At 41.4% G+C, this 24,491-nt stretch overlaps 2 protein-coding genes and 1 long non-coding RNA gene across 7 annotated transcripts; 1 reads left to right on the top strand and 2 right to left on the bottom strand.

Annotated features, from left to right (window-relative positions):
- The first annotated feature begins 1,717 nt into the window (after positions 1 to 1,717).
- Positions 1,718 to 23,300, top strand: LOC133479742 (uncharacterized). Of its 3 annotated transcripts, none has more exons than XR_009789058.1 (6): positions 1,718 to 1,807; positions 8,586 to 8,679; positions 10,871 to 10,965; positions 11,664 to 11,722; positions 22,328 to 22,551; positions 23,142 to 23,300. It is a non-coding gene; the product is annotated as an uncharacterized LOC133479742 (long non-coding RNA). The 3 variants fall into 3 exon arrangements; XR_009789059.1 differs by lacking the exons at positions 22,328 to 22,551; positions 23,142 to 23,300 and adding exons at positions 17,171 to 17,308; positions 17,390 to 17,467; XR_009789057.1 differs by lacking the exons at positions 22,328 to 22,551; positions 23,142 to 23,300 and adding exons at positions 17,102 to 17,308; positions 17,390 to 17,467.
- On the bottom strand, positions 3,844 to 9,188 carry macc1 (MET transcriptional regulator MACC1). 2 transcript variants are annotated; one of them, XM_061777079.1, is made up of 5 exons: positions 9,032 to 9,188; positions 8,382 to 8,487; positions 6,282 to 8,296; positions 5,929 to 6,117; positions 3,844 to 4,778 (listed from the first exon to the last, which is right to left on the bottom strand). In XM_061777079.1, exons 2-5 carry the CDS (start codon positions 8,392 to 8,394, stop codon positions 4,575 to 4,577), a joined length of 2,421 nt encoding a protein of 806 aa, XP_061633063.1. In that variant the 5' UTR covers positions 8,395 to 8,487; positions 9,032 to 9,188; the 3' UTR covers positions 3,844 to 4,574. The 2 variants fall into 2 exon arrangements, with proteins under 2 accessions (XP_061633063.1, XP_061633062.1); XM_061777078.1 differs by having other exon boundaries at positions 8,392 to 8,487.
- On the bottom strand, positions 13,531 to 17,105 carry sp8b (sp8 transcription factor b). Of its 2 annotated transcripts, none has more exons than XM_061777080.1 (2): positions 16,973 to 17,105; positions 13,531 to 16,663 (listed from the first exon to the last, which is right to left on the bottom strand). In XM_061777080.1, the coding sequence occupies exons 1-2, from the start codon at positions 16,991 to 16,993 to the stop codon at positions 15,296 to 15,298; spliced, it is 1,389 nt and encodes a 462-aa protein (XP_061633064.1). In that variant the 5' UTR covers positions 16,994 to 17,105; the 3' UTR covers positions 13,531 to 15,295. The 2 variants fall into 2 exon arrangements, with proteins under 2 accessions (XP_061633064.1, XP_061633065.1); XM_061777081.1 differs by lacking the exon at positions 16,973 to 17,105 and adding an exon at positions 16,755 to 16,863.
- Positions 23,301 to 24,491: the final 1,191 nt, after the last annotated feature.

The following is a 24,491-nucleotide window of genomic DNA, read 5'->3' as shown; positions in this document are numbered from 1 at the left end:
AGGGATTCCTTTTGCCATCATTTCATTTGACTGATTGCCTGCATAGGAGCTGTTTATCAAAGCCGAGCTCATTTGTGTGCTTTCATTTCATGAAATTCAACTTCTGTAAGGTGCCGAGATGGAAAAAGTGAGAGGAAAGTCAGGCGTCCAGGATGTGGATGCAGATTACTCACAAAGCTGCTCCAAAACGCTGCCAAACACTTCACGTTGCATTTTTCCCCCCTTTCTTTCCCTCTGAGTCATGTGGTAATGGAGCTTCCTCCTTCCCAGCGGTGGTCATGAGAAGAGGCTCCGGGTAGGCTGTTAGTCAGAAGAAAAGCATCGAACACCTTGTAACCACAAATATATTGCTCAAAAACTGTCAATAATTCGTCCCATGAATTAGCTGAATGGAACAAAATAATAATGATTATGACTGAACAGATGATTATTATTATTATTTTTTGCTCATTTGAACAGATGCAAATACAAGATTTAATCACATTACAATTTTAGATTATATATAGAGTATAGTTTGCAAAGGGTTTGTAGTTTGAGTTCCTCTTTAAACATCCATGCATCTATTTTCTACACCACTTGCCGTCATTGGGGTCATAAGTGAGAAAGAGTCTATCTCAGTTGACTTTGGACAAGAGGCGAACTATACCCTGGACTGGTCGCCAGCCAATTGCAGTGCTCTTAAGAAACAAACAATAGAGTATTCCAATAACCTGACATGCAGTTTTTTTGTTTTGTTTTGTTTTGCTTTGTTTGTTTGGAATGTGGGAAGAAACTGCAGAAAACCCACCCAAACATGGGGAGAACATTAATTCCACACAGGAAGTCCGGAGCCATTATTCCAACCCCAAACGTCAGAACAGTGAGGCGGATGTGCTAAACACAAATCCACCATGCTGCCCCCGCTTTTAATCAGAGGGACTCAATCCCCAGTGATAAATGAAGTGCAGGTTTATATACTGTTACAAGCCCCCCCCCCCCCCCCCCCCCCACACACACACACACACTGACTTTTCTAATTACCCAACATGCTCAGCTATCACATCATCCATTACCAGATTATTTGGGTGTAAAGTAAAAAAGGGTGGGTGTTGTGGTAGGCGTCACCATCACAGGCTCCACAGTGAGCATAAATCAGCAAGCTAATAAATTGAAAGCCAAATGACTTCTTGGCCCCAGCATATATCACGGAATCATGGCGGCAACTAAAATGAAGCCTCGTGCACCCAAGGGGGACAGAGGAATGCTTCTGTTCATGCAAAGTGATTTGTGGATTGCTCCCAAGTTTGTTGGCTGCAGAAAGCACCCTTCCACAAACTTCCAAACTCACTTATCTTAATTTGTAGTGGATCGTTACTCCATTATGGCTTTAAGTTGGCAGCAAATCTTCGAAATGGGACTTTAAATCTTCTGATGCAGATATTAAGATACTAAATTAATGTTATTCTTTATATTGCCCTTGTACGTGCCCAATTTTTAGACTCACAATGATTCCACATTGTTGGGACAATGGCGCTACCCATTGGATGCAGAATGTCACGACAGCTTGATTTTCAGCCTGTTGTTTTCAAGTTAATATCAACACAAGAGCATGGCGATGTGCTTCTATGGATAGATTTGACCAAACTCTTCAGTTTCATTTAATAACTTTAAACAACAACATATGCACGTCTATCATAAAAAGGGTGGAACTAATGCATCAAGGTGTCGTTGCGCTCAGGTCCCTTTTGAAGGAAACACACCATTCCCGGAAGTAAAAAAAAAAGTGATTTATTTGGAAACCCTTAAGACTTTTAACCACGTTTGCCAAGTAAGTATGCTTTCAAATGTACTCAAAGCCCAGTGTTTACCATTTTAAAAAATTATTTGCGAATGGGCTTATTTTTAGCTATATATCTGAGTGTAATTTTGAAGTTTCTAACCACAAACTACATCGCTGTAGCTGCAAATTCCTTGTGTTAACGTCCTAGACACGTTCACTAAAAAAAAGAAAGAAAAAAATACTACGTTAAGATTCCTGTACTTTACTACTATTGTGTGTGTGTATCTATCTATCTATCTATCTATCTATCTATCTATCTATCTATCTATCTATCTATCTATCTATCTATCTATCTATCTATCTCAACTACAAAATAAATAATTTCCCACAAAATATCTATCAGTGGTCTTCAGTCAGGGCTCTTTGGTATACACTCGTGCTCTTAGAGATTTAGTATTATAAGTACCAAAGTGCTGAATGTGAAATTAACTTTTCTTTTGAATATCACTGAAAAATATACCCGTATGAAACAAAAAGTGCTTCAGGATAAAGCAGCCCAAGTATCGATGGAGTTAGAGCTGTATATAGTATAATATGTTGTACACATTAACTTGCCACATCATTAGGTACACCTACAGTTTACTGTTGGAAACAGTGCTTTTGTATGTGACTAAAAATAAACATATTTAGGGACATAATTTTATATATTGTGTATTTTCTTTGTGATAATAAGAAAATGTCAGAAGAAACATGCACTTCTTTTATTAGTGTTGACCAGGGATTTTAGAGTTAATTCAAATCTTTGACTTGATTTTTAAAAATGACCAACGATGAACATTTTGTGCATTATAAGCAATATGATATGTTCTCTCTTCTAAAGAGCTTCGCATACAAATTCCTGAGGCCACTTCCAAGTGTTACAGGAATTTAAACACTTGCAAGTGTGGTAACGATTATTTTCGTCAGGTTTATTTTCTCAAAGACTGTGGAAGAAAAGCAACCACACATCAAAGTGAGATTTTCTGCTCAGAAGCAGATCTCAGCTTTAGGCTTGGGGTTGGAGTGTAAGTTACAAGGCTTTGTTAGTTTGGTTGTGTTGTATAAAACTCCCAGGGGAAGGCATGGCTCTTCTGTAACAGAAAAAAAAAAATGTTTTGATGGAGAAGCAATGCATTATTTCCTCTAATAGACACTCTGCCCCTATTATTTGCTGGGTACTTGAATGAATGAAGAAGTAAATGTTCCGCCTTGAATAGATCCCTCATTTGTTCTTTAACAATAAGTTAGCAGACTTGGCATTTGTAAGTCTTAAATTTAGGGTGGAGAATGTACTGCCGTATACAGTAGTAGGCAATAAATGACTGTTTAATTAGTTAAATTTAAAAAATTTAATTTAATTTAGAATAATTAATAACTCTAAATGCTGTCATTTGTTTTAATGCCATCTCCAAACTCCACTCATAAGTCAGGTGAATCTGGTGGGCTAATTCCCATAAGAATTTAGTGTAGTTGTTTATCTTATGTAAACGTCGTGCACTTGTTGTTTTGTTTTGTTTTGAAATTTCAGCTTTCTGGTCGTCTTAAAACCCTGTGCAATACAAGATATTTTTTCTTCCCACCGGCCATTGTACGAAATAAAGTACAGTAAGCTAAAATGTTTTTCATTTCAGCATTGTTAAATTGTGCACACATTTTTTTGTGTATATAATCCTGATTGTATATATTTTTGTAGTCTGTTTCCAGTGACAAATATTTCCTTGTTTATAACAATAAAGATGATTCAAATGATCACTTCTATTTTTATATTCCTGCACATTTCTACTATTGCTGTCAATGTCCATTTCTGCAATCAGTTGACTCTGTTGCCTGTTATAATGTGCAGATTTATTTAGCCTCAGGCACGTTCAGTCAGCCAAAGTCAATTCATTGTAGCAGTGTGTGCTCCAGTAAAGACAGTGAAGATAAAACTGAAACTAAAGCTTAAACAGTGTTAGCAAAAGCAAACATGGAGGGGAGGAGGTGGGGGGATAAATCACCACTGAAACCACTGCAGCAAGACCAATTAAAAATGCATGACACCAAACTGTTACAAAGATCTCATTTATTAAAATGTGATTCCTCCAGGTAGTTTAGTTTCAGTGAATGTTTCCATCAAATGCAACAGTTCATTTCTGTGTCAAGCTTGGTACCACTCTAAACAAGGATCAATAGTGCAGCTTTAAAACATTTGGCAACATGGTGTATAGGAAGTAATGTTTCCTTGTAAAATATAACGTTACAATACAAAATATAAAGTACCTGTTCATTATCACGTTAGGAGAGCATTCAGGAAGTACATATAAATCATAAGTTAATGCACGTAAATGAGTTTCACATTTCTTGGTGTCTCAATTCAGATGCTTTGTGTTTCAGATTAACTGATGCAAATATCTAAACATCTACCGCAACAATAGTGATGTGACTTATATTCAAAAGGAACAAGTAGTCTGTACAAAGTACCCAAAAAATACATGTTGTAATCATCATTATTTGATAAATGTTGACATTTTACGGGTAAAAGAATACATAGGTAGATGTCCCTAAAAATTATAAGGAGAATATCACTGTAATGTGTTTATCTCATTTTCATAAACACAATGTCCTGATGGGAAAACTGGCCTTCATTTTTTATTTGATTACATTTTTTTTTTTTCCTCATCTGATTTCAAGACATGCTGATCACAGCTGCAGTTAAAGGACAAAGACATACAGTAAACAAACAGAAGAAGTCTAAGTGCAGGGACATTATCATGCTCTGATTGCAAAAGTGCTTAGCTTAGGTCTTTCGGGATGCTGAGTCCCTGTAGAGATTGAGGCAGTTGACTGTGATGAGGGCACCGGTCAGTTGTCGCCATTGTCTGGTGACAGGATTCTTCATTTTATCTAGGACCAGGTGGAGGTCTTGAATCACGTCTCTGTATCGGTTTCCATAATGTTGACTCCAGGAGAACAGGAAATCGTAGGCAGGTTTCCACATGAACTGTAAGACATTGGTAAACAATAACATATTTTTAAATTTCATTAACTGCTCCTACTGTTGGAAACTGTAATATGCATTTAAGGCGTGTTTAAAACAAATCAACAGCTGTAAATACACATTTGTTAAACATAATGATCACATGCTACAGAAACCGACTCAATAAATAGCCACGCTATCCACCAGTTAATATATGATATCATGCCTTGAAGTAAACCATGCCGGATTATTTTAGCATATAGCAAATTTTGTTTGAGCACTGCTGACAACTCCAAACAGTAACAAAAGCACCGAAACAAGCACTAACTTAACACAAGTTGGTCCACCAACCACATTGGCAGTACGCTTTACACCGATCTGATCGGCTTGATCGGTATCGGACAGTAATTAGCATTTTATGCTGATCGGTTTTGGTGTCATAATTCGTCGTTCCGATCAATGATGTCATTGATCAGCTCCGCAAAAGACACTGCAATAAAATCTTGTATTCCAATACCACCGTCTTTTACGATCACTGGGCTTTATCGTGTCAACTCAAACGCGACCGGATACACTCATTACCACGGTGACAACAATGGATCGTGCCACGTGTATTGTAAGAACAAAATAGGGGAAAACGTGTGGTGGTGGTCACCGGTGCTCGGGAGAGGACGTTCAAGGTTTGCTTGAGGTATGTTCACGTACTTTTAATACGATACGGCACGCAAGCAGGCAACAAAACGTTATGTAGCCTAGCAAGCTTGTGCTAGCACTAACAGTTGTACGTAAACATGCCGCCGTTCTGTCGAATCATGCTCTAAAGTTCCGGAAGTGAAGTAATTCCAATAAAGTAATTTAATTACAGTAAGTTAGCACCCATTATTTGTCATGCTGTAATGTTGGTTTGACCTGATTGATTAGAATACATGACCTGACGAGAATACTTTTGAAGATACTCAGTATACAGTACACAGTAAATGTCATTTAAATAGATCGGTAGGTAGATAGAATAAATCGGTTATCGTTTTTTTTTTTAACTCTCTGATCTGTGACTGGCCCCAAAAATCCTGATCATGGAAAGCCTAGTAATAACAGAGAATACTCTCCGTGTTATAAGCAAGAGTACCATCAAAATAACTGCAGGTCTGGAAAACTACAAGGCTGGTTAACTGACCTGAGGCCCAACTTCTCCATTCTTTTCTCTGTGTGGAGCCTCATAGACAGCGATCTGAGCACTGGTCAGCTTTGCCGTTTTGTCAATGAGCTCCCGCCATCGAATCCCCAGCTCCACAGCAGTGGACAGGATAACTGTATTCTGAATCATCTGGGCCACAAGATCGATGCTGTCCATCTTTAACAGACTCTTAAAGGACAAACACAGCAATAAGTTGCTCGTAGAAGAAAGAGGTCACTGAGAGGTGGAGGAGGGTGAGCGTGTTTGAGTATTGTCTGACAATAAAAATGTATTGTCAAGTGTTGACAGTCTTGTTGGTGTGGAATTTAAAAATGAAATGTCCCTCTACTTACAACCATGAGTTCGTGAAGGAATTTCTTTTCACTCTTCTCAGCGTGGCAGTCTTCCTTCAGCTTTTCCAGCACACAGGCCACCTTATCAGCCTCTGTTTCAGCAACTCTGCGAGTGATGCTGTCCAGCGACAGATTGTAATACCCTAAAGCATCTGCAAAATCTCTCCAGTTGGTTATGTGCTCAGTGACTAATGTCTGGATGGCTGAGTACATGTACGTAAGCTTCTTGAAGGGCAGTGTCATGTTGTCCAGGAGAACCTCTGTGGTCACGTGAATGCCGGTAAAGTCGATCACTTGATCGACCGTAATGAGCTTGACATTTTTGCAATGGACCAAACCGATCTTGCCCCTAAGGAATCCAATGTACCACTCCTTTACCTTTGAATTCCCTACAGATCTAACGGTCGCCTTGGAGAGGATAGCCAACGTGTCTCCCTTGAAGTACTCCAATAGGTAGTCCACGTGTGTCTGACGGAGAACTGACTTTAGGGCTACACCATACCATTTTAGGTTCACAGGTCCATCTTTAAAGATGGGGAAATCTGACACCCGTTCCTCAGGAATAGAGGTTGTTTTCGATATTTCAACAACTTTTCCACTTGTTTGATTTGGCATGCGCTTTTCACATCGAATCGGTGCTGCAGGAGGGGAAGGGACCTGGAAATATGCAACAGTTGTAGAGTTTGTTTCAGTTACGTGCAGATCTAACTGAAACGGACTTAGGTCTTTGCTACTAGCACAAGATAAGGCCACCGGTAAACGCAGCACTGTCCCAATTTTGAGCTGGCTCAGCCTCACTTCTTTCACCGTGTCCTCAAGTCTGATTTTAAACGTAGAGCCTGCGATACTAGTGGTGACAAGCAGGTCGTGCAGGTTGTCAGTCCTAAGGTGATGTGTTCCCCAAAGCTGCAGCACGAGTGGAGGCAGTCTGTTTCCTCGACATATATCCAAAAACGGGAGCTTTGGTGGTACCTCCTCGTGACAGCACACCACTATTACAACATTAAAAGCTGGATGGATGTACCTGGGGCCATAGATGGCGACTGTGATTTGGCGGTGAAGGTAATCCCAGACTGACATAGCCGTGGACTGAATGGCTGAGGCCTCTGCGACTGCTATCACGTAAAAATGCGTCTTCAGGTGCTGGAGCTTCATCTGCATTACGTTGTTGAAAATGTCACAGTCATTCACTCTAGTATAGGGTCCTTCTCTTTTGCAAGACAAGAGTCCGACCACTGTGGTCAGGACCTGACTTAACGGGTCGCTCCGCACTTCTCCGGACAGCTTAACCTTCAAGGAGATTGAACCCTTTGTGTTGATGTTGCTGAGCACTACTTCCAGAAGTGGACTCATAGTGGTAATGTAGTTGTTGTTGAGTCCAGGAGGGGGGTCGAGCATTGCCTTCAGTGTAACTTCCTGAACTTCACCAGGAGGGATGTGGCCCTCCGGGACGTGCATACTAATTTCAGAGTCTGGCAGGTGGACTGTGCCTCCATCATGGCTGATCTTGCAGATGACCTGAAAGTTTGTTGCCTGAGTCTGAGCCCATCCAGGACTCTGGCTTATCAGATTTAGGTCCAAGCAAGAGCGAGTTAACTGCCTGTGGCTCAGCCAAGCCATTTTATAGGCTTCTCTATCATTTTTTAGCCAATCAAAATCAGGAGTTAGAACAGGCTGGGGTGGTTTGAAGCTGTCCCCTCTCTTTGGTGTCTTCCTCTCAAAATTATCCAAAATGTCTGTGGCACTCTTCCATCTCCCAGATTTGTTATTGGCTTTGTTTTTCTTTTCCAGAAAGTTCCCCACATTGCCTTCATCTGAAGATGTGCTAATGGTGTCCCCATTTTCTGTGTCCAGGTGGTTTACAGATCCTGGGAATATGTGTGATGTGTTGGAAATAAGGTTATCAGAGTTGTTGTGTGCAATGTCATCGAAAGGAATAGATCCTGACAGCTTGTTCCAAAAGGGATTTTGTCTTGTCTCGTCATCGTTCTTTGGCGTTGGAGGCACATTTCCATCTATTTAAAAAGGCATGATTTTATCAATAATTCTGCTTTGAACAGGATCTTAAATATTGCTTACAATTTACAGAAGGTACATTACATTTTGTTACCATTTAAAGCGTTTTCATCCAGATCGATCAGTGTCCCCTCAGATTTGCTTCTTACAAGACTCCCTGCACACGGCAAGGAGTTTGCCATATTTTCATCTGTAAATGTTAAAAAAAAAAAAACATAGTTTGGTTCAAAGTTGTTGTCGTTATTTTTTTTCCCGTCAGTACAGAGAGCCTCTGTGCCTGTCTTGCAGAGAAACGGCACCCAAAGTGGAAGAAGGCCTCAGTTCGTCATAATGTGTCGCTTGTTGGCGTAACGAGGAGTCAACCCATTCATGACATGTCACAGTGAGTCAGTCATCAATAATGTGCTTTCTTACAACCAGTGCACAAAAAAAACAGGTTGGGCTTGTCAGGCTTTGAGCGTTACAGTCAGTCCTCTCCTGTGTAGAAAATGTCAATTTTTACCAGTGCCTTGAATGACGTCAGCAACTACATTTTGCACTGTCATCATATTTTAATACATTTCAGATGAATGAAATCCAGGTAAATAAACGATCTTAACTGTACTGCCGTCTCAACAGGTGTGTGTCTTGTGGTTACATGTTAATAATTCGTAAACTAGACCGGTCACGTCAGTGTCGAGCCGTAATGTATAAAACGATGAAATGTAGAAATAAAAAGGAATCTAATGTCTCACCGTCGGCATGAGATGTTAGTAGTTTTTCCTCGGGCACGCGTTCCGAAAAAGAGTCCGCTTGACAAACATTGACACACTTTGTTGCCGCACACACACACACACACACACACACACACACACCGAGCATGTTGGGACTGCGAGTTTGTAGCCGGACGCGCTCGCTCGGCGGAGGACGGGCCTGTCCGCCGTGCGGCACTACAACTCCCACAATGCACCTCCGCGGACGCGCGAGATGTGACGACACCTGAAACTGAACGGCGGTTTCGAGGGCTTCAAGGCGAGCGTGCCGCTGACAAATGATGTTGCACGGGAAGGCAACACGTTGACGCACAAATACACTTCAACACAAATGGAACACAACGCGGCAAATACTGCTCTTCGTTTACGAGTGCTTTGTAGTTCTCTATGAAGGCTCACATGCTTTGTTTTGATGGATTTTCCTCTGTTTGGGTATCACTGCTCTTTCGTGTGATCTTACCCCAAACGAAGGTTAACTGGAGTTAATCCCGTCAAGGACGGCTGCCGTGTTATCTAATGAAACAAATTACTCATTAACTGTGAAGGCTGACTGTTTTATATCACGTCGCAAAATAGTGGCGGCATAGCAGTGCAGCTATTAATTAACAAATACTTCTTCTCTCTCTCACTAGCGGCCTATAACAGAACAAATATGTTATGCAGACCTACATCCAATAACATCTTCCATCCATCCATTTTCTGAGCCGCTTCTCCTCACTAGGGTCGCGGGCGTGCTGGAGCCTATCCCAGCTGTCATCGGGCAGGCCAATAACATCTTGTATCAGATTAAAGATAATACAGCAAATGAATAAATTATTGTACATTTTAAGCAATTTTAAATGAAAATAACTTAATATGGAGGAAGGGATAGAAGATGGAGGAGGGGGGGGGGGGTCAATGCTACTTTTAGGGTCTCCAGCAGGTCAACACACACGGACATACGCACCCGGACTTGAAACCTTAACCTTATTTTTAAAAAATAAATAAAAATAAAATAAAAAGCCTTAGTCGCAGTTTGAACCCAATTTGAAAGCCTAATTCCAAAGCCTCTCCCAAGGACGGAAACCCCATTTTGAAACCCCACTTCGAAGACTAACCCTGACTTGAAACCCGAAACCTTCCGTCAAACCCTGCTAACGCTTGCCTTGAAATCCTGTTTTGAAAGCCTAATTCTTGACGCATGACTTTATTGAAAGTGATGCAGATCGGAATTTGTGCGAACTCGAGTGTCGCAATGATCTGGGAAGCTTTGAGGAATGTTGCAATGTCCAATGAGAACGTTAAGGTGTTGTCACTTCTCAGCCACGTGGTGGCGCCATTTCTCTAACATTCATTTCATTGCCAACCGACAAGCGTTTTTGGTGTTGACCGAGTTGAGATCCGGCCTGAATTGAGTCCGTTTAAATGCGTCATTCTGGTCCCCATGAAGCAACAGCGATGCAATATAAGGCTTGAAAATGTGTTACGCGGATTTCATCCCCCAAATTGAAACGGTTTATTCGCTCTGCTCAGTGGAACCTCTAAAATGGGACAATCTGTTCCGTGACGCTCACCCCCCCCCCCCCCCCCCTGTAATTTCAAAAACTATTTCACCGAATTTAATCATATAAATAAGCGAAACTCATTTTGTGTGTCATCGATAATCGATGACAGTTGATGTACAACAAAATTTGCTGACGTGCACGATAATTAGTTTTGTTTGACTTTTGAGGCATATTTTCAATTGCTTGAACTGCAAATTGGGTCACATTAGGGTCCATTAGGGCTGCCATTGGAGTTTTGCCACAATCTCAATGCTATTCATTCTGTTCCGTTTTACAGTATTTGTTGTTGTCTCCCATGGACCACAAGCCACCACACCCTACGGTCATGTGACATCTTGAACCGTACTGCTCTTCTTGTTTGGACTGAACAGGGTAAAAGGTCATTTATTTATGCTACTCCTGCTTGGAACGCTCAGCAGACAGAGCTGAAATGATCACATCTTGTCTCATTTGGAACTTTTCACTCTATTTTAAAAGACAGATAGCAGAATTCAATTGGACACTTCTTTGACTGTTGACAATTGACCCTTATTGCTGCTTTCACAAATCCTGCCCTTCATTGATTTATGTTAACCTATGCTATGTTTTGTTTGTATTTGTGATGTATGTTGTGATCGCTTGGCCAGATCATCAAACCTCGGTCTCAACTGGTCTTTTACCTGGTTACAAAAAGCAATTTCCACTTCAAATTGTGCGTAAATTATTATTCATTAATTACAAATATATCTTAGGTCATCTATCTTTGCCAGCAACTTGTAGTGACAGACGGAACAATGAAATGCTCTTCCACGAGATGGTGGAAAGTACAGTAAACCTGCCCACCTGTTGCCATTGTCAACTTTGGGTTCAATTAGACAGATGCACATTTTTTTTTTTTACGAATTAATTAAGTCAATTTGTCAATGGATTGAGACAAGATCATCATTATTTAAGTATTCATACTTTTTTTTTGGTAACATTCTTGTTTGGCGTGCTGTGCGACCTTTTGTTGGGAAAAACTGAATTCAAGGGAACTATGTGACTTTGTCTGGGGAAAAGACTTTGAAAAGTTGTTGTTGTTGTTGTGACAGTTTGCGAGTGGATGTAAAGAATGAGATCGATGGACATCAATCTTCAACATCATCCTATTGTAAGTATTAATGCTTTTTTTTTTTTTTTTTTTTTTTTTAAATAACAAATCTTATTTTGATACACGAGAGGGTCAAAACCGGTACGGTTCTACACTGCTGCAAAGTATAACCACAATAATAAACACATAATAAATAAGCACATTGTTAAATGTATTCCTCGGTGACACCGTCAGTCATAAATGCCATATATTCTTATGCCGAAACAAGGCAACATTTCTGATATAGTGCCTGTCTTGTATCTGATTATATTGTGTTGGTGTACCTAATGAAGTAGTGGACTATTTTTTAATCAATTCCCTTGCTTAGCGAAAAAATTGTAGGTGTTGCATACTGAATGTGGGAAAAGTAGTCTACAGATATAATACACAAATACAGTACGGTATATAACGTTTTATATCTCCTGTATATGAACTATTAAATAATGCAATCAGGCTGCCTCATGTCTCATTTATAGAAATAGCTCCAAAAAAAAACAAAAAAAAAAACACCGTTGCCTAAATTTAGTGTTGGTATATTTGAAAACCTAACTTGATTCACTTGGGCTTTATCAGAACGTATTGTTTTTAGTTTATCTATAGTAATGAAGTTGAGAACTTCAGGGGAAAAAAAACAAAAATCAAACTGGTTAAAAACAAACAAACCTTGACTGTTATACAATGACAGTTTCTAGTTTCTGATTAGAACTCTGACTGGAATTGTACGATGATGAACAAAGTTGGGAATTTATCAGAATTGATGTGGTCTGGCCAAAACATTTCCACCGATAGAGGGCGCTGAAAGGTTGCACATTGAAGAAGGACCTTAACTGCTCCCTCCTTCGTCTTTAAGAGGTTTAAATAGTGTTTTTTTTTTTTTTTAAACAGTTATTCGATATTACAATGTGTAGCAATGTTTAAATGTCACGCTTAACAAGGATGTTTTGTTGTTGTTGAAAGTTTGCCATTAGAGTTCTTAAATTTGTTTCACAATATCTCGTGTGTGCGTGTGTGTGTTTGTGTGTGCAACACAAATTCACAGCAGAAAGTCAGTTGAATTCGCCTTGAAGTTTATAATCATGATAATAAATGAATGCTTTGTATTAAATAGGTGTTTTGCTTATAAATTATTATTATTATTATTATTATTATTGTATCAACTAGAAATGACGTGTTTTCAATTTATTTGAGCAGGCTACATATTTATATAAAAAAGTGGAACTTCCAGCCAATGACCAATTTTGTACATTTTGCTCTTGAATGCAAAGCTGCCTTTTGAAATCAAATTTACAGGGGAAAATATATATCTTTATATTTAGCTTTAATTGCCCGCATGTTGTCGTCACTTATTTCTGTTTAATTTGGAACAAACACAACGTTTTAATTGCTGAAATGATTTGAAAGACATACGGTTTCAGCACATTTTCAATATCGGTATACTCGAGATGGCAAAATTCATTAAAAAAACAAAAAACAAATCAAAATATTGCAATTGACGTCAAAATATTGAACACTCGTACTGCACTCAACTGCTCTTTTATCGGCATGAGGGAATTTTCTTTAGCTTTAGATTCAAATAGAGCCTAAATTATTAAATATTTTTTCTTTTGATTCTTAAACTGACCTGACCCATTTTTCCATTTAATTAAGAGTTGAAAGTTAATTAAGGAACAAAAACAAAGCCCTGTTTAATACAAACGTGCTTGTTGGGGGGGGGGGGGGGGGGAACTAATCCATGACCTTATTAAAATGTTTTTAAATAAAACAGAATGATTTCCAATAGGTAATTAGTTAGTTTCATCGCCAATCATTTAATTGACCCAACAAAATAATTCTGAGTCCTTACTCACTTTATTGAGTGCATGGCTCACATAAAAAGCCATTCTCAGGAGAGAGAAAAAAAAACAACAAACGAAAAGGGATATCATTGTAAAATTAAAATCACTTTACAACATGCTTACTTAAATAAAATAAAAAATAAAAAACAAGTGGGTAAACAGTAACTCATTTCCAAAGCTTACAAATAAATTCAAAAGTGCGCCTAATGATAGACCCCTAAATACAAGAAAAATCGTGGTTAAATAGAACTCCCCACAATACATTTCATATCATGTCAAAAATGAAAAAAAAAAGTACATATCCGTATATTTTCAAATATTTACTAGAGTCCATATACAACTAGAAATCGCTATACAAAATCGTCTCCTGGACAAATACATTACTCACCTTTGACATGGGCGTATATTCTAACCTACATGGTTCAATATTTACAGCACATTTTGCAGTCCAATAAGGGACCTCCTCAACTGCAAACCTGCCTTGGCGCACATGTGGACTGGACACAAAGTGTGTGTGGGCGGTGGTCAGATATAACAAAACCAGCCCATAATTATACTCTATTTCTTCCACACCGAACTATATGTTCATCTCTCCTTGTCGGTAATATAAAGTGCCAGAGTTTGCCCGTGAACAAAATGTACCACAGCACACTTTTTCTTTTTCTTTTTTTTTTTTTTTTTTTTTTTTTTTGCAGCCCCTGCAAAAATGCACAATAAGGCATGAACCAAACTTTTTTTTTTTCTTTTTTTTTTTTTTTCTCCCCCAGCACTTTTACACGGGAAAATGTCAATTGGAACAGCAACATGTCAATCAAAAAAAAAAAAAAAAAAAAAAAAAAAAGTTTATAGCCTATTTTCTCAATAAATGACACTCATGGTGGAGCACACTGTATGTTCACTGTCACCTCCTTAGGCCTAAATTTCCCCTCACAAATGATATGGAGCGTCGTACACCAAATGTACTTAAATATAAGTGTGCAGGCCTCATTTCTCAGTCAATGATGATGGATTATTGTGCGTAAGATATCCACTGCGCCCAAAAATGTTGGGGCCTCTTTTCTCAATAAACGGCCTGAATCGTTGCGAATAGGTATACACATTAATGTGCCTATACTGAAAAGAAAAATGTGCTATACACCAACGTATATACACACTGTCGTTTTCATACAGAAAAAAATGTGTAGGTTTATTTTCTTCATAAATGACGTGACGTATTGCGCATATACTTAAGTATATACACGTTAATGCCCGTACATAAAAATGTATCGGCCCATTTTCTCCATAAATTAGAGTTAGGAGTTTTGTGCATACACTAAATGTTGTCCACTGTCTAGTCGTTACCCCCCCCCCCCCCCCCCCCAAAAACAAATGTGAAAAATGCACAAATTGCATGGGCTCCCTTTCTTAACGAACGACATACGATGTGCATACACCAAAGTGTATTCCCCGGCACGCCCATCTCGGGGCAGTTATGACGTTGCACGTTGTGTACCAAAGTGTAGGATGTAATTTAAGAAATGCGCTGGCCTTTAAATGCAACATCGAGCAAAGTAGTGTACTCCTCACGCCACAGAAAGTTCTCAAGGCTTCTTTGACAGACGGAACATTGTGCACCCACTCGTGCACTGTGTCCTTATTGAGAAACGTGTAACTTTCGCGATTTGACATTGCGCACGAAGTGCAATAATGTCCACCGGTGCCATGTCCTCACAGAAGGTCCCCAACATTTTCTCGTGGTTCGCACACACTTGGAACGGAGTTAGAGACCGTTCATGCCCAGCACGCCCTGCCTGGCCTCGGCCGGGTGCAACAGGTCCGGGGAGTGGCACGGGGGGCTCCCCGGTGCGCTGTGCTCGCTGTCGGTATCGCTCCCCCGCTTGCCCCCGCTCCCCCCGGAGCCCGAGCCCGCCGACCCTCCGGCGCTGTGAGTCTTGACGTGCTTGCTCAGGTGGTCGCTTCGCATAAACCTCTTGTTGCACACCGGGCAGGCGAACCTCTTCTCCCCGGTGTGCGTGCGTAAGTGCCGCTGGAGCTCGTCGGAGCGCGTGAACCTCTTGCCGCAAAAGAGCCAGTTGCACACGAACGGCCGCTCGCCGGTGTGCCACCGCAAGTGCGCCTTGAGGTGAGACGTTTTCCCGTAAACCTTCCCGCAGCCGGGGATGTGACAACTGTGGAGGCCCTTCCTCCGCAGGCTGGCGCCACCGGGTCCCAGTCTCTCTGCCTCCTGACAGTTGGGACAGTCGCAGGTGGCCCTGCCCGAGTAGCGCCGCGCGGACGAGCGCGGGGACGCCGCTAAGGAGGCCGGGGGAGCCCCGGAGAGCATCGTACCCGCCGCGCCGGTTAACGGAGACGGGCTGGTGTCCGGATAAGAGGAGAGCACCGGTTTGAAGCCGTCCATCAGGTGCTGGCCGGTGGTCAACAGGTGCGGAGAGGGGTTTGTACTGAAGGCAGAGTGGCTCAAATTGGAATATTCAGAATTATATCCGCCCAGGGGGGAGTGCAAGGACGTCTGCAGTCCGCCGGAATGTAACGACGTCTGCAGTGCCGCTCCGTTGGGGTTCTGGACGTCAATCCAGCCGGGTCCCACGTCCCACCAGGCCGATGCCCCCGCGGTGCCCACCTCTCCCGCGGGGATGCCGGGGTGGGACGACTTGAACCAGGACTCGTACGGGTGCGCCACGCTCATCCTCGGGTAGATGCCCTGCAGACCGTCCACGGACGTGTGCACCTTGGAGATGAACACCGGCTGGTGGCTCGACTCTTGGGAGCCGTTGGACACGGACGCTTGGAACACCGAGTAGTCGTTGCCAAAGTGGGATCCGGGCGAGGCGCCGGACGTCAGGGAGAAGGCGCTGGAGCCCGTGGAGCCGTTGGAGCTGAACGAGTCCGAGATGGCCGAGCCGTTGCGGGACACCCCGAAGCCGGAGAGGCCGGAGCCCAGGCTGCAGCTGCCGGCGCCGGCGGCCGCGGCGGCGGCGGCGGCGGCGGCTCGCTTCCACGGGTGGAAGCCTTTCCCGAACGAGGAGGAATTATCCGAAATGGTGGACGGCGAAGGGCTCGGACTCCCGATTTTGTTGCATGTTGCGGCTAACATGGCTAAAGGAGTCGATCCCAACCTCGGCTCCTCCTGGATGTTGGGGACACAACGAAAGCAGCACGTTAGGAACAAAAACAAAAAAGAAAAGCAAAGAAGACGCTTTCACGCTCGACCTGCGTACCTGGACAAAGTTTTACAAACAAGAGAAGAGCGCCACACACAACTTTGATCCCATCTACCGAAAATAGAAGCTAAACACTGACTTTGCTGTAAGGTCGCCCGCAAATTTCAGAGCGTAACCCCCCCCCCCCCCCCCCCCACCCAAAATCCAAGCCGGAGAGGAGCAGCCAATGACAAGAACCAATTGAAGCAGTAAGAAAGTCCTTTTCGGAGACTCACCCCTAGAAGTGAAGTTGCCATCACACACAAAAAAACACAGCCCTCCTCGGAGGATCTTTTTATATTTATGAATCCGAGCAGTGTTTCTTTCTTCCTTTTTTTTTTTTTTTTTTTTTTTTTTTTTTTTAGAGGTGTGCAATACAATGATGCGTTCCGCCCATTCTTCCACGGTCCCGCGGCTCCTCTCCGGCTTTGAAGTGGCGCTGTGACACGGGCGTCCAATCAGCGGCTCCAGCGCGACGCTCGGCCGCCGCGCGGCCCCCGTGAGGTCATCAATAGACGGGCCTCTCCACCCCCCAGGCCGCCCCCTCCATAATAAAAGACAGCGGAAGGAAGGTAAAGTTAAATGAGAGTGAATAAGGAGGGAGGAATTAGGGGGCCACTTATTGAGATTTTTTTTTTTTTTTTTTTTTACAGAACATCACTTTCCATAAATTAGAAGAAAACTGCTTCAAGGAAGGATGAGCAGAGCGTCAATAAAAGTTTTTCTTTCACGCAAATCTCACTCCTTTTTTTGCTTTAATGCAAAGTATCATTTTTCAACTTGACTGTTTTGTTGCAGTTCTTCTGAACTGAAACATCTTCAGAACGTCTTTTTCTTCAGTTCATCACATGGCAGATTAAAATTCCAATTTCTCTGCTTTAACTTAATATACACAAAGTCACGCAACATATAAAAGGCCGCTTTGTTCTCCACCCGCGTGTGATCCTATATTAAAATCACTTTCGCATAATTGACGTCAATTATGTTGGCGCTTTCGATGAGTAGAAGGTGCAGGTTTTTGCACAAATTCAACAAAATAGAAGCAACCCCACGCATGGGCTGGCAATATGGATAATGTTGGCGTCTGGATTATTTATGGGAATACATGATTGCGCTCTTTGGCTCGGGCTGGATTTCCAAATGTAAATGTTGCATCTGTTGAATGGGGTTCATCACTTATTTGCACAGTGACATGTTTTTATTTTTATTTTTTTTGGGGGGGGGGGGGGGTTCAAGGTGCTGTTACGTCATCGGTAGTTTGGGTTGGGGTGTGGGTAGGGGGGCAAAAGCGTGCATCGCACGCCGCTCTCGTCCTGCTCTATTTGGCATGCAGCGCGCACTCGACGCGTACATTTCATTTGAATTTCAAATTTAATAACGCGGGAGGTTTTTAATCATCCGCACTTTTATTTGTTTGATATTAACATGCTTATTGACCGCCTCTGTTGACCAGCTTGGTCATGACAGGACAGGGAAAAGTTAATTAAAACGACCAGGGATTATTCATCACATCATCTGCCTTGGCCATGTCGCTTCCTTTATTGCACAGCCTGATAGATGGACTGCCTGATTAATTTTTGTCTTTCTACATTTGGAGACGATCTTTTTTTTTCTTTTTTTCTCTCCAAGTATTAATCCACACTACTTTGCTCGCGGCTACACAAAAACAAAAATGATAGGGATGACAACTTTATTTATTTATTTGGTTGTAATTATGGCGTACAGGTGCAAATGTTGATTAAAAACAGATGACGTTCCATCACGTTTTACACTTGTTGCTAATAACTGGCAACGTTTAGAAGTCATTCTAATATAGGGTTTGACATCGAGCAATTAAATTGGATTATTATTATCATGATGCCTTTTTAAAGATTCTTTCAAATCAGCTATAGATTTTTTTTCAAGATTCAAAAAAAGTGAAGTAAGACTAAAATCGGGAAACTACACTCTTTATTTGCGGGATGGGAGATTTTAAATCTTGAAATGCAAGTAATACATTTCAAATGAATCTAAATATCTAAGGAAGATTCATCCCTTTTATTTATTTCATGATTTGTATTTATGTATTTTGACTGCGTTTTCATTAAAAGACCTCGACGGAAATTAGTCGCAATATAACGAACGGACAATGCTTTTTGGCTGCGAATAGACGTGTGACAATGACGACGAGAAATAAATGAATAATAACTACCTACCGTTGTCCTCAGCTTGGTCGTGCACCGATCAGTGTTCGCTTTAAGAGCAGCGCAACGTCACATCCCGGTGCAGGCTGCGTGTGGCAGTGTGACTGCGCACCGTGCACTTAAATGATACACTTGTAATTTCCTTTGCTCTAAGTTGGGAGACAGTTCGCCAACCCCCTCTATTAGAATATGCAAAAAAAAAAAATGGTCCCCTCTTAAAAAAAAAAAAAAAAAAAAAGAGGTAAATATATGTAATGAGAAATAAATATGTATATAATTATGGATAATTGGGGGTGATTCCGTTTTTCAAAAATCCATTATATGCGCAAGAGAGAGTCTTGCACACGAGGCTGCGGTGCGTGGGGGCGCATGCTGTGGCCCTTGGTGACAAATTAGCAAGTGATCATTGCGGCAAGGCTCAGGTCAAAGGTCGGCGCGACAGCCAGCGTGTCGCTTGTGCGCTCAGCTCTCGTGGACACTTAATGCATTCAAATAGAAATATAAAATTATTTTGGAGTTCCTATCTTCAGTGGCTTGTTGTGTGTGCGTTCAGATGGTGCACAGGTTGCAGCGATGGCTGTAACTGTAAGCCGCCCTGAACAGATGTCTCCATTGAAGGCTTTCTTTGGGGCTATATTACCGCCATGACATCAAACTCCAAACCTGTCCCCTTGGCCGCCATAATGAGCGACTTATTCTGGGCCGCTGAGCACGAACAAAGTGGGCGCAATATTGCATGTGGCACAATTGCTCCTCCGCGCACTAAACAACCGGGGCCGTGGCTGCAGACACGACACTTTGATTGGAAGCTTCGCCTTCAAAGTGGCTTGTGTGTGGAGGAGAGGAAAAAAAACAAACAAACCTGGGGGTCATCACTTGTGGCCTCAGTCTAGAAAGTCCTCAAGAATCTACTTTTGTGGTCATTACAGGCTTATTTTTAATAGAAGCTTAACATGTCAATTAAGTTATTAGATTACTTCTATTTTTACGCTTAACCATATCATGCTAGGTTTGCCTTATTACCGCCACCTGTAATTAGGACTGTAGTACCGTGTTAGTGTAGGTTAGCGATAGACTACAATGCGTTGGAACCTACATACAAATTTAGGTTTAAGTCACTGCCAAAGGAATGAAACAGTCAGAAACGGATGGATTTTCTCTATTTTCAAAATCGTACTCCCCCCTTGGAATATGAATTGCAGTTTGGTAGAATCTTGTCCTTCTGTTCCTACGGTCTTGCCTCATTTTGCATGAACCGGAACAGAACCAGCTAAGTAAGTAGCAACATAGCCACAAATGCAGCCCCCCATGATTTTTCCACTTTTATCAGAGGAAGTAATAAATTGTATAAAATATTTCTTAGTTACAAATGTTGTTTTCTTCATCTATCTATGGCAGCGATGTATAGTGACAGGCAGAACAATGAAATCCTCTTCCATTAGATGGCAGAAGGCCCCTTTGTAGGCACCTGTCGGCGTTCATGTGACACAATAAGTCATGGCTTCTTGTGACTATATAAGCTTTGTGTTTAATTAAAGAGGCCCAGAGGAAGTCTATTTGAGTGAACTGAGACGATACCATCATTTCAGTAATCATATGTCTTGTGACATTTTGGTGGTGTGCTGTGACATTTTTGAAATGTGCAATCGGTTCCTTTTTCTCAAAAAGGTTGTAAAACATTGTTCTAAGATGCCCCAATTAGTTTCCAGGCTGCATTATCTACCTGAGAAAAATTGATGATGGCAGTGTACCCTCCGTCCCAGATGAAAAAACTGTACATTCCTGTCATGATACAAACATGATATGTTTTGTGCTATTGCATCAGGCTTGTAGTTTGTTAAATTCTGTTGATTTCATTATTTCATTCATGTTGCACCAGGAAAGAGATACCGTAATTTCTGGTGTATAACGCGCACCCATATATAATGCGCACCCCCAAAGTTGACCTCCAAATTCTGGAAAACCCTTCTACCTATGTATAATGCATTTTTACGATGCATGATTTTGCTTGTACCCATATGATCAAAACATGAAGTATTATCTGTATTTTGTTAGGTTTTTTTCAAAGAATTATTCTGACGTTAAGGACTTAATTTGAACACGCAATACTTTATTTTTATTTACTTGCTCTTCTTTTGACATTCACAGCCCTACTTTTATGTAGTAAATGAGAAAACACACAGTTGTGCTCATATGTTTGATTACCCGGGGAGAATTTGTAAGATGGGTACAATTCTTTAAAGAAAGCACGAAGGGCCAGGCAAAACACATTTAGTTTTATTTTGATTGGATTCAAATTAAACGTTCAAGCATTTCAGAAAAGCATGATCATTAAACAAAACATAACCATAAAGAAATTAATGACTGTTGTTGTTCAGTCATTAGTTATATTTAATGAAAACAAAAACAATATTTCACAAATTCTGCCAGGGTATGTAAATTTATGAGCACAACTGTACATATTATGCAGTCCTACGTACCCCTGTCATATTGGAATGAAAGTGTAGGCTACACCTTTTTCATAGCCTCTAGGTGGCGCTGGCATATTAGAATGAAAGTGTACACCTTTCTCAGAACCGCTAGGTGTCGGTGGCATATTGAAATGAACGTGTAGTGCTTTTTCATAACCTCTAGATGGCGGCATACATTTATAAAATGGGGAAAAAAAATTCATTTTCCCCTAAACCTATGTATAATGCACACCAGTGATTTTTGACATTTTTTTGGGGGGGGGGGGGAAATGCGCATTATACACGATAAATTACGGTAGTTACGTTTTTTTTGTGTGTGTGGCTTCACAATAAAGACCATTCCTTGCCATCTTCCTGATTCAGTACGTTTACATGCACAAAAAAACTAAGTATTGTAATGAATCAATTGAAAAGTTATTCATTTAAACCACTCGACTTTGTGCCAATTAGCAAGTAGCAAATACGTCTAACCTCTCTGTAGTCAACTCTTTCTTGTTGAAAAAGCCACAGCTAAACGAGCTGAACAGAACATCGTCGCCACCTAGCGTTTGGAGGCAGACCCAATTCGGCCAAAGATCAAATTGAACCCACCTCGTATAAACTGAGACCTCCCAGAGAAGTGTGAAAAAGTGAAAAGACCCAACTGTGTCAGTAACTAGATTAATTTGGAGATGTAAGTCAGAGAGCACGCTGCTGTTTGCAGAAACTACCACTCCTCACAACATAATTGGACAGATCATGATATTTCCAGAGTTGCTGCTTGCAAATGTCTTAAATCAATAAATAAGTGGAAATTTGTCTGGGATAATACATTTGCACGAGGTGCAAGAACAGATAAAAAGTTTTGTAGAGGTGCGTAAATGTTTGGAACCCCTAAGATATGAATGAATTGATCGATGAGTGTACATATCAAAGAATAGGCTCTGTGGCCCGTCAGTGTGTTTCTCCACCAGGAGGTTTGGTGGGAAGAGCAGATGTCCGCGTGCACATGGAGCTGCCAAGAGGGTGCAGAAACGGGCCATGCTCAGACACAAGGGCCCCAAATGGTGTGACAAAGGATGTGCAGGAAGCCCCTCTCCGCCTGGGTGAGCCCCAGAGAGGGTCTCCTCCTCTGCCAGTCTGTGCGAGCCAAAGCCTTGTGCTCCTCACCAGGACGATGAGGTGATACGCTAACATGCAAACAAACACAAATGCACGAGCATACAATATGTACAAAGATAAAGGGGCAATTTCATCTTGCACAGAGTCTAGTCTGTCATTGTAAAAAAAGTATTTTTTATTTTTGGTATTTTTTTTAAAGAAAAGCACTTTTTTATTATTATTATTTTTTTTTTACATGAATGTTGTCTAAAATGTATTTTTCATTCATTTTGTTCCCGTCCAAGTGCCCCAAACATTTAATCTGTACTATATGTATAAGTATAAACATCATCTATCAATCTAAATCGGAGTGTTTCAGTAACTGTAATTGTCTCTTGGATTATATTCTTATTCATCAACAACCTGCTATAATAGGCACATTTATACATCAATTACTGAAAATGACACAAAATATTGAAAAATTATCCATGTGTTAGTATAACTAATTGCAAAATCATAAGCAACATACTATGGCAGAATGAAAGGGACCCAAAAACAGTCATATATATTTTTAAATCACAACTAAAGTAAATACTTGTTCTGGTATACTAGATTAAGACCAAATTTGTTGTTCAAAGTATACAGATAGTTCATTTGTATATCTCTTTCAGTTGCCACCGTATCTAATAGATTCTCCATCCATCCATCCATCCATCCATCCCCCCAAACAAGGTGACCGTGTCACGAGTGTCAATCGTGTCGTCTTCCAAGCACAGGTGTGCCGCCTGGCCCAGAGTGAATGGGGTGCGGTCGACCATAAACAATGATATAAATGTCTGACAAATAAAATGGCTAGTTAACGGTCTTTTGACTGCTCTAACCTCTCAGCCTTTTGTTGAGTATCGATCAGCCAGCTGTTACCGGCTTTGTGCGGCAAGACGGGCGCTTCTGCTTTCTCCTGCGCAGATGAATGAGAGCCGCCAAAACACTTTCCTCCCGATCTGTCCCAACAAATAAAGATCGAAACGGAGAGCAGGGCCTCCCCTCTACATCTAACCTATTTTATATACTGTATTTAATATGGTCTCATAAAGCTACACAGTAAAAACTGAATGTTTTAATGCAAAGCAGTTTTTTTGTTTGTTTTTTTTCTTCTTCAAACTCCTTTGCTGTCTTGGTTCTCAGTTGCTATGTTTTGGTTGGCATGGAAACCTGTAGCTGGTCAAATGGACAGGCATAATCTGTTTCTCATAATTGTATGTTAATAGCGAACATGCTCAGAATTGAGGCGTGACGGATCTTGTCACGCAACTATGTCGAGATAGGCCGCTAATGATCCAGCCCAGCTTCTGTCAATCAAATTCTACGGCCAAGACTTTGTCGTATAGCTCACGTAAGACCCCGGCGCTGCCTCAGTGTTACAAATGATTCTTCCTCTATTAACAAAATTAAATGTGTGGAATAATTTATGTGTGCCTGTTGGATGTTATGATCTGCATCCCCTGTGATAGATTGCAGTGTTTGTTTATCATAAACCGAGATAACTGCTCTGCCTGGCGTGACTGCTGCATCTCTTCTTATTGACTTTGACTGAGGCCAACGTTGCACTTTGTCAGCAGCCGTCTAAAAGAGACGAGCGGCCGAGGCGCTCGTACAAAGTGAGGTACTTAGGATTAGCGTGGGCTCTTCAAGTTTCACTAATTATCCTCCCGGAGGCATTCTTTCGCTCTGTGCGGGTTAAGAATGGAAGTGCGGGTGTACGCCTGTCACCTCTCGAGTGTGGCTGGATGGGATTGTCGCCCGCGAGAGGCGCAAGACAGAGAAATGTTTGCGTTTCTGTTATGTCATCCGAGCAGGCGCAAGAGGAAGACAAACTGGTTGTGTTTGCCAAGCTTGCACACAAACAAACGTCTCCTTGTAATCTTTTCAACTATGGATGCGATAACAAAACAAACTCAGAAAGGGGGGGGGGGGGGTCACACCGTGTCATGCATGGGTGTTTATTGCTTAACAAATATGTC

Source organism: Phyllopteryx taeniolatus, chromosome 6 (assembly GCF_024500385.1).
Source record: "Phyllopteryx taeniolatus isolate TA_2022b chromosome 6, UOR_Ptae_1.2, whole genome shotgun sequence".
Classification (NCBI taxonomy): Eukaryota; Metazoa; Chordata; class Actinopteri; order Syngnathiformes; family Syngnathidae; genus Phyllopteryx; species Phyllopteryx taeniolatus.
This window is presented reverse-complemented; position numbering and strand designations above follow the sequence as displayed.

Coding starts and splice junctions, on each gene's coding strand:
- macc1 (XM_061777078.1), bottom strand. CDS start 9,158: ATGCTCGGTGTGTGTGTGTGTGTGTGTGTGTGTGTGTGTGCGGCAACA. Junction 8,297..8,391: donor GGATGAAAACGCTTTAAATG/GTAACAAAATGT, acceptor CTTTTTAAATAG/ATGGAAATGTGCCTCCAACG. Junction 4,779..5,928: donor ATGGAGAAGTTGGGCCTCAG/GTCAGTTAACCA, acceptor AATGTCTTACAG/TTCATGTGGAAACCTGCCTA.
- sp8b (XM_061777080.1), bottom strand. CDS start 16,993: ATGGCAACTTCACTTCTAGGG. Junction 16,664..16,972: donor TGGCAACTTCACTTCTAGGG/GTGAGTCTCCGA, acceptor CCCAACATCCAG/GAGGAGCCGAGGTTGGGATC.